Consider the following 12870-nt stretch of genomic DNA (forward strand, 5'->3'; position numbering starts at 1 on the left):
TATTTTTTATTAGTGGTGGTTAGGTTGTAATTATTGTTATTATAGTAGTAGTATTTTATTTTTTATGATTACTATTATTATTATTAGTAGTAGTAGTAGTAGTAATAGTAGTAGTAATAAGGATAGATGTTAGAGATAAATAGTAATTTAAATTTACAATTTATTTTCTCTTTTTATGCCATTTCAAGCAATTTGTAGTGTAGATACATAGTATTTTTATTAATCATTGTTATTGGTGGTGGTGGAGTAATTATTGTTATTATAGTAGTACTATTTTTATTTGTTATTATTACTATTGTAATTATCATTATGACTAGTAGTTCTAGTAATAATAATAATAGAATAGAATAATATTTCTGCATAATAATTGTAGTACAATTATAATTAATTATTAGTAGTGATAATAGTATTATTACTAGTTATTATTATTAGTCATTAGTATTAATTCATACTAATGGATTATGTTTAGTAGTAGTTATTATTAATTACTGTAGTAACAGTATTAGACAGAGTGTTAGTCCTTAATATTATTTGTTAGTACTAATTATTATTATTATTATTATTATTATTATTATTAGTAGTAGTAGTAGTAGTAGTAGTAGTAGTAGTAGTAGTAGTAGAAGTGGTAGTGATCATTATTAATAGCAATGTTTTGTTTAGAATTATTATTTTTAGTAGTATTGCTAACCATTATTAGTTCTTCATTTTAATATTATATTTTTATAAGTAACAATAGTTTTAGTAGTATTAATAGTTTTATTATTATTAATTATTATTAATAATATTTTTAACCATTAGTATTTGTTATTAGTATTAATATTTTTTTATTAGAAGTGGTAGTACTAGTAGTTGTAGCATTGCTGCTTACTAGTAGCAATATTTAATTAGTATTTAGTATTGATTATTATTATTATTATTATTATAATTATTATTATTATAGTGTGTGTGTGTGTGTGTGTGTGTGTGTGTGTGTGTGTGTGTGTGTGTGTGTGTGTGTGTGTGTGTGTGTGTGTGTGTGTGTGTGTGTGTGTGTTCATGTGTAAAATTAGCTGTGCATATATGGATTATGTGACATCTTCTATATATACAAAACAGGTTTTTCCCTAACATATTATGTGTATGTGTGAAGCTCACAGATTATTGATTTTTCGTTTTATATTTGTACTTGTCTCCCAGAAAAGGTAATATTTTCTTCCATTTGTTTCTTGTTATTTAATTAATCCGGTATGATTTTAATTTGGTCTATCATCCTCGTAATTACGGGACTCGTAATTAATTGTTCTTTAACGAGACCGAATCTTGGCTGTGTTTGTGAGCTGGAAAGCTCTTCAGAAAAGTGTCATTAGTTCCACACCCACTCTCAAGCCCTCTAACTCACACTTCAGATTAATCAGCCTCAGCAGCACAAAGGTAATGAAATATTCCACTGCTCCTAATGCCTCCCACAACATTCCTGCCTTTTGTTACCAAATATGGAAAGAGAGATGAGCTTCTCCCGTCATGTTGTATGTGAATTTGTTAAAGATGTGTGAGAGTCAGGTTGAATTATACACACTGTAAATGAGATTAAACAATACAGGTAAAACAATAGTTTCTCTCCAGCAACACCAAACACAATGCAACACTTACCTTCAGCCCTCTGTACACATCCATATGCAGATCCTCTCTGGCTGATTTGTGTTTTACTCCACACACTAAAAAAGGCAGCACTGGCTGAACGTCATAACAGTTTGCAGCAGATATTTCACATGAATGCGTGAACATCTATTACATAAATTATAAAAACATCTTTGATAACTATAAAAAATGAATTGTCACTTCTGTGGTAAATATTAAAGCGGTAAATTCTTATTCTTCGTTTCATTATTACTTTTTTTTAGAAAATTTGTTTTACAGGCAGATTTTTTTTTCTAATTTTGTGAATACTTGTGATAGATTGTGTGTTACCTTGATATGCTAGCTTTTTAGTTATTGTAGCAATTGTGGGTTAGGTCTTGATTTTGTTGAAATATTTGAGTCTTTCTGAGAGATTTGTGTTAGAGCAGAACAACGAGTGCACCGAGACATAACCCCAACTCTGCTCCAACACTGTCCTCTAGTGGCTTTCGCCTTCTGCCCGCACAGGGGAAAAGAAATGACCTTTTATCCCATTCAGTGCCTTAGACACACACCTAGAACTACTCCAGCTGTCATGTTCAAGCTTCCAGTCCTTCACTAATGATCTTACAATTGCCCACTTGCCACAGTGGCACTGACGAATTCGTGTAATTGGAATTTCAAGAGTTTGCTCCTCTTATAATCAAATCTCTTAGGAATAGAAAACTGAGTGAAACCAAAGCATCAAGTAGCCTTTAAACAGGTTATATATATATATATATATATAGTCACCTTAGTAATATAGTTTTTTTATTCACTATATTCTGTGATTACTCTTACAATTGTTATTGTCTTAAAAAATCCTCAACAATCATAAATATTGTATTTCCCTTTAGACTCATGTGCCTTCACCTGTTAGCTCTGTCTTCCTCTCTCATCATCATTCTCTCCAGCAGCATCTTCCTCCTTCCCTCCATGCAACCCTGGTGCTCCTCGTGTGACTGTAGATCTTTGGAATATGGTAAAATGGCGCTGCTCTACTCTGCAGCCTGTAATAGGCGTAATAGGGTCAAGGCTCTGCATTTAATAAACAATTACCCATAAATATTGAATGAGTCCGTCTCCAAAGGGCCGGGAAGCGGCCTGCTGTTGGATGAATAATGCACAGAGCCATGGTCAAATGGGCCGAGCCACGCGGCGCCAATTATCTCTGTGTGCTAACGAGCCTCCTAAACCCGACACACTAGCCATACACTCTCCTAGATGCACCCAGAAGAGCACTGAACAGCCACACACCTCACACACATTTACACACACACTCGGATTAACCTTTTACTGCAGCTTATTTTATTTGTCTGATTTCCCCGCAGTGCTTTGCGGAAGGCCGGCTGTGTTCTAGCAGTCCACTGCTCCAGACCTGTCGCTTCCATTCTGAATTACAAATCAATTGCAGGTCCCGTCCACCACTTTACCAAGGTCACTTAGATTAGCAGAGGTTGCATCAGAGTGGAGGACTGGCCATGGATTAGCATAGTCCCATACAGGGGCTTGAATTAAACAGAGCTGCACGTTCTGCTGCTCCTGTATATTTGAATCCCGGGGCAGAGATAGACAGACACAGGGAATTGGAGCTCTGGCCCTGTGGATCAAACGGGAATGAATGCAGTTAAACGGGCCTGTTAGCCGTGCTGGACCAGTGCCCCTGTGGGACATCAGTGCCCCAAAAGCCCCCTAAAGACCCCCACTTACTTCTTTTAATGAGATAAGCACCTAGCCCTTTACACATAGCACCGGTACTGCAGATATTACACACGGGAACACCAAAGGTCTCCTTGAGATGAACACTCCCTCTTTAATGGGTTTTATCTGTGTTTAAATCATTTGTAAATCAGTCCACTCACATCAGGAAATATTTATCACATTTATATGATATTTTCTGATTTTACAGTTAATCGTGTGATTAAATTGTATTCAGTCAGTTTACCAGCAATGCAGTGGTCATGTCTTTTTCTTTCTTTTTTTTCTTACCTATTTTTTATATTTAGGATCGGTGCTTTAATCTTTTAAATGATCTTATATAGTTTGTCTGTTATATTTTTAATTCATTTAAGATCAGTAACTGTATAGTTCAAAAGCAATAAATGGTCAATGTTCTTATAATAAATTGTCTCCTGACTTTGTGTAAAAAGTCAGTTACATTTCTGATCTATTGCTGTGTTCATCTGAGATGTGTTTCGAGACAGTTTTCATAAAAAAAAAAACTATATATGTCGAGGATGATTCTTTAAAGATTTTTATTCATGCTATGAAGTGAATCGCTTCTATTTTATTTATAATATACAATTGTAAAAAAAAAAACATTTAAATAACATATTCTAACTTTCTGTTAATTAATTTAATTACATAGTAGTTAACCCTTAATGAATGAATTTTTTGAACCGTTATTCATTTTATTACCTGGAATGGAAACAGTAATCAAATAAGCAGGGAAGGATGTAGTAAGTATTAGTAGTACAGTCGGTAAAGCTGCTGAATAAAATGAGAATGCTGCTACATGTGTCCATTAAGTAGTTCTACAAATAAGTATACTGCTGTAAATGAATATGTGCTGATGCACATGGAGCTGTTAGTGTCCTCTGTCTGGCATTTCATTTTCATCATGAAGGTTTTGCTTGGAAATCACTTCTAAATTAGCATTAAAGAAACCTCCTGGCTAGATCATGGTGTGTGTGTGTGTGTGTGTGTGTGTGTGTGTGTGTGTGTGTGTGTGTGTGTGTGTGTGTGTGTGTGTGTGTGTGTGTGTGTGTGTGTGTGTGTGTGTGTGTGTGTGTGTGTGTGCATGTTATACTGCACTAATGATACCCTCTCCTCTCTTTACCCATATTTGTCCTCACATCCTGTCCCTCTTTAGGTGATTTAAAACACATGGTGCTTTGCCCTGGCTTTATGATGGAGCGCTGTACAGCGTGGCCCAAGACACCTTTCTGCCTCCCCCCTCCATCTCCATCTGTAGCACATCTGGAAGTGTGCACTCCAATAATTGGAAGTCAATTTGTTTGAAGTTATGTTTTTGGCATCTGGTTTGATTCAATCGGACTGTCTGGAAATCGCATCGGTGGCTTTTATAGCGCTGACCGCAGCTGGAGGGATTTCATCTCTTTGTATTCCGCTGTTAATACGCCGTTCACCAGCCAGTGACGTGGGAGTTGCTAAAGTATGGCTGGGTGCGGCCACCATAAACACAGAATAGATTCAGAGCCCCAGAGGGTGGCTGTGGAGTGACCAGGCACCACAACACACACACACACACACACACACACACACACACACACACACACACACACACACACACACACACACACACACACACACTGGATCCACTCACTAATGAACCTTTAAATCCAGCAGAAGATTCCATCACATCAAGTCATGCTACAAGTCACTTATTGGTTATGAATTATTTATTATTGTTATATGCATGTTATAGTTTAATGTCACTTTATAGTTTAGCTGTAGATTGTATATATATTTATCACAAGAGAGCTGTATCATGGGAAAGAGTGATAGTTCTGAAATGTGTATGTGGGCATGCTTTTTTGTCTCTATTTATATCTAAATCTACAGTATCTTTACAATTGTCCCAACATGGAATAGGAATTTCGGACTGTTTTGACTTTGTAGAGATATTTGTCTGTGTCACCCCACAAAAGAAAAAAATATATATTTAGTATTATTATTATTAGTTTTGTATTCTTTAAATAAAAAAGGGCTAAAATGTTTCCTTATGGCTACCAATGTTTTTAGGGTTAGATATAATCTATTATAAATGTCAATATGTCAATAGAAGGTCCTCGGAAGGTTAGTAAGTGTGTGTGTGTGTGTGTGTGTGTGTGTGTGTGTGTGTGTGTGTGTGTGTGTGTGTGTGTGTGTGTGTGTGTGTGTGTGAAGCTGACACAGCCTTCAAAGTCTGAACTATTAATGCCACAGACCTTAATAAAGCCTTTAATATGTAGGCATTGCAAAAAAGTGTGAAGAAGTACTTTATACCCGAGCTGCTATTAAATCCTGAATTTGCCTCATTTTTTTAGGCATAATGCAACTCGGTGCAAATGGCTAAACTGAGCTGAACTGCGTTTTGAGTAGTGTGTATTTCCTATAGGCTGTTTTAATGATGGAAATTTAGAGTGCTGTGGAGAGAAGGAGTGTGTGTGTGTGTGTGTGTGTGTGTGTGTGTGTGTGTGTGTGTGTGTGTGTGTGTGTGTGTGTGTGTGTGTGTGTGTGTGTGTGTGTGTGTGTGTGGTGTGAGGGAGGATGCAGTACAGTGCATTATCTCCATCTACTGGTGAAATAGTGCAGTGAACAGACACTTTGAAATGTCCACACTGGTATATAGTTGTTGTTGTTGTTGTTGTTGTTGTTGTTGTTGTTGTTGTTGTCTTTCAGCTGGACCACCATCCAAACCGCATATTTGATTTTGGCTCAGGTTCCACACTGGATGTCTTTCATAATGCAACCCTACCATTTTATCTGAGCTTGCTTCTGTTAAAGGTTGTTGGTGATTATTAGAGTGAAAGCACGGTTGCATTACAGTAAAGGTTTTGTCACATGAGCTAACACACAAACCATAAGCTGACTTGTTCTTTAACCAAGCATGTCTACGTCTAATCCCCAGTTTCTTTTTGGAGTTCCTCCAGAATTACATTCTGATGAGGATTTTGTAAAATATTATGTGTTCTGACCCTCCGTGACCCTCTGTAATACCTAATAGCATTGGATTTTTAGTGATGCCCATGAAAGGAAAGAACACACACTGACACAAAATTTACAGTAAGTTCAGTTTTTTTTTGTTTGTTTGTTTTTTTTAAGGTACTTATCCCTTCCCCTCCTTTCTATTTTACAGCAGACCTCGATGAAAGCTGATTCATTCTGACATTGTCACGAAGAAGCTTTATAGAAATATCTAAACTCTAGATCTAAATTGTACATTTATAAATGTATCCCTTATGAGCAAGCCAGAGGTGAAGGTGTCTAGGAAAATCTCCCTGAGACAACATGATGAAAAAACACTAATATATCTGGTGACGGGTTTCACAGTGTAAAGCCAACAGCAGAAACCTGAGACTTTCTAGAATGATCTCTGAGTCCTGTAGATATGGGGACTTTCTATTTACTTTCTATATGAAACTGTTTTATGTTTATGTAGAAACTGTTGAGGTAAATACTTTACATGAATGTGTGTAAAATCTTCCTAGACCTGCCTGATATCCTAAACATCTCAGGTAGTATTTATGTTAATCACAGCAATCGAGCAGTAATCTGGCAAAAGACTTTACAAAGTGGTTGAGAAACAGGAATAGCAGAATTGTACTGAGAAGGTTTAAGCTTTCGCTTTAATCCCAGCATGCGCACACTTTGTGTAATTGTGTTTGTAATATGTAGTAAGACTGTCTATATTTGATAATAATATGGTGGAGAGATTCATTATGGAGAAATATAAATCTAATATCTAATAGCATTGTAAAACATTCATTTCAGCAGCCTTTGATGAGCACACAGCCTCTCCACTGCAACACATCCACATGTTTCTCCTCTCGCTGTTTGTTGTATTATTCATGCATTACTTCATTTCTGAATTTGCTTAAAATTCTCAGCTAATGAGACAGACCTTCTAACAACTCATGATCTTACAGAACTGAAATAAAACTTGGAATAAAAAAAGGCTTCAAACAGTAGATTGACTAAACAGCACAGTGGCTTTATTAATAGCTGTTTATGTTTTTAATAGTTCATGTTAAATATGTTTTATAAAAGAATGTGATCTTTGAATGCAGTGAAATACAATGATCCATATTCATAGATTAGAAAGTACAAAAAAAAAAATAATTACTTTTTTGTAACAAATTAAATTTGAATGTGGTAAACAGCTGAAATAAACTCAAACAATGTAAAGCATCATACTGGAAACAATATATATATATTCCCTTTAAATACAAAAATTGTGTGTGTGTATATATACATGTTTCCTCGATCACTGTGTTGTGTGAGTTTGAATGCAGTTAAAATATGAAGTGTCTGGAGAGCCTCGAAGGTCTAACCTGAACTCAGTGTGGCAGAGGGCTGTTAGAGCATTTGGTTTCGTGTAATTATGGGTATATTGTGTGTCATTATTATCCTGCGACAGGGAGACATCCTCATCAAAATGTCACTTAAACACCAAACCTCTCAGCTGCTGGATCTTCAGACAGGCCAAGACCTCATCAGTCACACAGCAGTGTAGAGAAGCTACGGAACACAATCAGGCCCGTGTGTGTGTGTGTGTGTGTGTGTGTGTGTGTGTGTGTGTGTGTGTGTGTGTGTGTGTGTGTGTGTGTGTGTGTGTGTGTGTGTGTGTGTGTGTGTGTGTGTAAGCATTCAGAAATGTTTAAAATTTGCTTTTACATATTTTATGTGAATGAAAGATTTTAAGGAATGAAAGAAAAGCAGACTCTGGTTTATCAAAAAGGGGTTTAATGTATTTTCCCCACCCCAAAGATATAAAAAAAGAACCTTGTTAGATTGTTTAAGATTTTTTTTTTCCAAAAATACAGGGATTAGGATGTATAAATACACAGTGAGATATTTTGTCCTTTAAAATACTTTAGAAACAAAAAGGCAGGTTAGTTTTATTGCTATTAAATTACCTTTACAACACCTTCTCATATATATGTTTATAAAGCTAACCCTGTTTTAGATAAGGCATGACAGAGGAGGGGAATAAAACTCCTCTTCTCCATCTTCTCGTTACTTTTTCCTTTAGAGGTCCTTATGAACAATGCCATTATGTTAAATCATCTCCCATTTTTGTTGTTTCTGACTTCCAGGACACAGAAGATATGTCTCTTTGTCTAGTGTAAAAGTTGGAGGTTTCACCATATAGGTTTCAGTCATATTCACCAGGTCCAGACATGTAGGAAAACTGTGGTCAAAGCTCATCATTGTCATCCGTGCTAAAGCTGCTCCTGCGGCTGCTCCCCTTAGAGGCATTGGGCGAAGTGGCTGAAAGCAGTGGGTCAGTCCCGAACGGAGACAGCGCCTCCTCCATGAGCAGCTCGTCCAGCCGCTGCTCCTCCTTCAGAGTGGCACTGAAGAAGTCTGTGAAGTGCGACAGCGGGTCTGAGAAGGTTGTCGAAGAGGCGTCTCCATGTTCACCAGAAGAGCTGCTGTTACCTTCATTTCCAGCATGGCCCACAGACAGGGAGTTCCTCTGCAGGTACTCGGGGCTGTTGTGCTCATCCTGCGTGTAGAAAGTCTGCACTCCAGGAGTAACCGCAGGAGCTGGTAGTGACTGCTGCTGCTGCTGCTGTTTGACAAGGTTTGATGAGAGCTCTGCTGCTCCCAGGTTACAGGGCAGACCATGAGCACGAGCTTGGATCTCCAACTCCTGTTAAACACAAACATATACTCAAGCATTCAATACTAGATCATTGGCTCTTCACTTCATTTCAGTCATAATTGAAGAGTCACTGGGGTACAAATGACTAGGATCTGACTTGATCATTGATGATGAATTTAAGCAGAACTTTAATTTGATTAGATTTGCCATTACTTTACACACAGGATTACCAAATCTACACACACACATGGCTATATATATATAAAACCAGTGGCTTTCCCATAGTAATAAATGCATCTTTATTAGATCCAAGTCCTGTGTAGAAATGTGTGTGGTAGAACTGCTTAATAGGAGCTGTGTGTAATTACATTGGAGGCTAATTGGGATGTCTGTGTGTGTGAGGACTTATCTCCTGCTGTCTCCTCTTTGAGTATCTCACTCCTGGATTGTAATGCATAATTTCAAACAAGTGGGGAAGGGAGGATTGTCTGTCCTGCATTATTAAGGCCTCATAATCTAATTCCAGGTGTATTCCTGTCCTAGCACTCAGCTATTAATCAGGTAATTTCCTTCAGCTCCCTGGGTTTTCAATCGGAGCTCATTGACAGACATCAACAAAACATGGGGCAGTGTGTGGTAAAGGCTGTTTTGGTTCATTTAACTCATATTATCCACTCTTCCTTTTTGTTATTATTTTACAACAGAGTTACTATTGAACTCTCTTATCCGCTCTCCCTACCTGAATCCTGAGCAGCAGTCTCCTGTTAGCCTGCTCCAGCTTCTTCTGGCGGCTCTCCAGCTCTCGTGCATGTTGCTGTTCTTTCTGCAGCCACTTAATGTACTCCACTGAGGCCTTGAGGATGGTCCCTTTGTTCCAGCGCATATCACTGCCAGAGAACAGAAAAGATAACCTTTTTCACACATGCGTCGTGTCAGCAGAACCTTCACACACAGGAAAAATACCATCACAAAAACCCTATTTTATAGGACTAAGAAATGGTGATTTACATGGCCAATTATTCATTCCCAGACATTATGTTGGCTTTGAATGGGAATTTTAATAGAATAGTTAAGTGTGTCTGCAAAAAAGCTATTCTGTGGTCCTTCTATGGTGAAAAATTAATCCTCGAGTAAAAATAGGTGTCAGCTGAGCTAAAAAAAAAATTTGGAAGCAGAAGCTAAGTGGAGCCTCTGCCAATTCCATTAGTTGTTAAAAGGAAGGAAGTGTTTTAAAATTGTGTCTTTCTTTGGAGTGAGATTTTGTCTGATCAGAGCTAATCTCCTTTATCTTACATTAATGGAACGGTGATGAAAAAAACCTTTCATTTAAATTTTCCCCAAAGTTCAGTTCAGCTGGCCCTCTAGATTCTCTTTCTGGAGGTCCAGTTGTGCTTAAACCTTTACTCAAAAGGTCTGTACTTTGAATTTGACCCCATTTTTCAATATTCAAATGGGCATTTCTCTGAACTACTGATGCCACTTCACACTGTGTAAGTTAAGAAACTTCATTCCAGCCATTGGGTGTAGCTAGAAAAAATGAATGTTTTGCGTTGTAAGGATTCTGTTTATTTTTGAGGTTATTTATAGGCTGACGATTTTGATTTATAGATTAGAAGCAGTGGGGAAAAGGTGCCACTTACGGGTCATTGGACTTTGGTATCAGAGTTCCAAGCTCTTTAATTCTGTAGTTGATGTTGTATCTTCGCCTTCTTTCGACTGTTGAATAAGAAAATAACAATAATTGCTATATATGTTGCACACGTGTGTGTGTGCGCTATATACGCGCACTCACAAACACACACACTCACAAACACACGCATGTATGATTTACATACAAACCATCTTACTCAGATTGTGATTGTCTTTCTTTTGTCTCTCTTTTGCTAAGACTCTGGTGTCTTGTTCTGTTGAAAAAAGAGAGAAGAGAAAAGAAGAAGAAGGCATTTTAAAAAAAAGTACAAATTCAGCATTTTTGAAAAAAAAAATATAATAAAAATTGCACTGATGGTAGGTGACAAATGACTTAATGTGAAAGTCAGTATGTTTGCTATATACGTATTGCTCTCATAAATGTGTACATACACACAGCGGTATGAGTTCTCTTGTGTCCTTAACATCACTACTGTGCCCTCTTCTAAAACACCCTCACTGACAATTAACTCGGCTTCACAAAGGAAAAGTGCTCCATCCCACTCGCATTCTTTCAAATTATGTAATTGGAGTCTGTGATTAGATTTCTCGATTCGTTTCTGCTGATTCGATAGGAACGTTTAAGCTGTGTGTAACCGCTCTGTGTCTTGCAGCACACTTATGTGAAAAAGATAGTAAGTGACTTCTTTTCCTCATCGGAGTGGAGAGATCTTGAGGCATCCTCAACATTTCCTAAATCAATTAGCTTTAGTTGATGCATGACATTCACAGTGGGGGAGAAGTCTCTTTCAAGGAGCTCTTTGTGCAATATGTACGACACAAGAGATACGTCCCATCATATTCAGTTAACTGAAGCATTGAAAATGAGAAATGTGTGGAGTAAAATAGGAAGTTGAACAGTGTGCACTTTGAGTGGCTGTAATCAAGCAAGAAGACACTGACATAAATTATGCCTGTGTGTTTTTCTTTGAAATTCATCCTTGTTATGTTTAAAGCACTGGCCATGGACTCACAAATAGGAGTATCCATGTTTGTGGCTGTGTGCATACAGCTTTGAAATAATTAGAGATATTTAGGGGCCTTAAAGTGACAATTGATCCACGCAATTGCAGTTTTTTCTGCAGCTGTGCTCCGTACCTGTGACTTCCATTTTAACAGAGAGCTTTGGGGGACATGAGGGGGGTGTCAGTCCACCATGAGAGGCAGTCATACCTTGGTCACTGCCATAGACTTCCAGCATACTACTGTTCAGGGCCACCTTTGAATTAAACAGGAAGAGGGAAAAAAGGAGGATGAGATAGGATTAGGTTTCTTTGTCATTTATATTTCTATTAGAATATAATAGTATTTGTATCTTATTTACAGAACAGAACTGATTGCTCTCTCTCTCTCTCTCTCTCTCTCTCTCTCTCTCTCTCTCTCTCTCTCTCTCTCTCTCTCTCTCTCTCTCTCTCTCTCTCTTCCACTCTCTAATGTCACATTTTCAGTTTAGGTTTTAGGTCAGGATTTAGCACGTAAATGTAAAGTACATATGTGAGGACAAACACAGACACTTTTGTATAGTATCTGATCTCAGAAGCCCCTGGCACTTGCTGACATTATATAAGAGCTGGACCTGTCTGATCACATACGTTACCAGTTTTGACATTTTTCACATGCAATATTGACAGATGTGCGCTGTGAGAGAAAACACCATCTGTCAGGGTTTGTCTCCTGCTGAATCTGCTCAACACGCTTCAAATACAGCTGAGTACAATCAACACACTTCTCATTTACACTCTATGTGGATTACACGCTGAAGGACTAAAAAAAGATGGCACATAATCAGTATTAGATGAAGAGCTTGGAAGATACGGTGTTCGACTGTTGTTTGACTGGTGAATGCGTGTATGCCATTATCTCAGTAAAGGAAAATCATGCTTATCAAAAATGAAAGATTGCTACAGTCCCTCGGCTCCTGGCCTTGTAATCGCTTCAATCCTTTCACATCTGTGTTTGCAGATATGTGGATACGTGAAGCGACATGACGCGTCGCACTGTATGACTAATTAAAATCAATTGATCCGTTTAAGCATGGTATCATTTCTGAACAAGCCCACTGGGAGTCGAGGCATTAGCCCAATCCAATGCCTCACTACGTTACTGAGACATAATCTGTCATCTCTATCTGTCTCTCTCTCTCTCTCTCTCTCTCTCTCTCTCTCTCTCTCTCTCTCTCTCTCTCTCTCTCTCTCTCTCTCTCTCTCTGTCTC

At 37.8% G+C, this 12870-nt stretch overlaps 1 protein-coding gene across 6 annotated transcripts in view; it reads right to left on the reverse strand.

Annotated features, from left to right (window-relative positions):
• Positions 1-8081: 8081 nt before the first annotated feature.
• tfec (transcription factor EC) overlaps positions 8082-12870 on the reverse strand; it is a 33622-nt gene continuing 28833 nt past the window's right edge. For 3 of the 6 annotated variants that reach the window (XM_027151762.2, XM_027151761.2, XM_047804270.1), the window contains 5 exons: positions 11756-11876; positions 10816-10872; positions 10609-10684; positions 9708-9855; positions 8082-9016 (listed from right to left, as the gene is read on the reverse strand). In XM_027151762.2, the coding sequence (XP_027007563.2) occupies positions 8558-9016; positions 9708-9855; positions 10609-10684; positions 10816-10872; positions 11756-11876 (861 nt within the window). In that variant the 3' untranslated portion in view covers positions 8082-8557. The remainder of the gene's footprint in view (positions 9017-9707; positions 9856-10608; positions 10685-10815; positions 10873-11755; positions 11877-12870) is intronic. The other 3 variants (XM_027151763.2, XM_047804271.1, XM_047804269.1) reach the window with 2 other exon arrangements.

Source organism: Tachysurus fulvidraco, chromosome 19 (genome assembly GCF_022655615.1).
Source record: "Tachysurus fulvidraco isolate hzauxx_2018 chromosome 19, HZAU_PFXX_2.0, whole genome shotgun sequence".
Classification (NCBI taxonomy): Eukaryota; Metazoa; Chordata; class Actinopteri; order Siluriformes; family Bagridae; genus Tachysurus; species Tachysurus fulvidraco.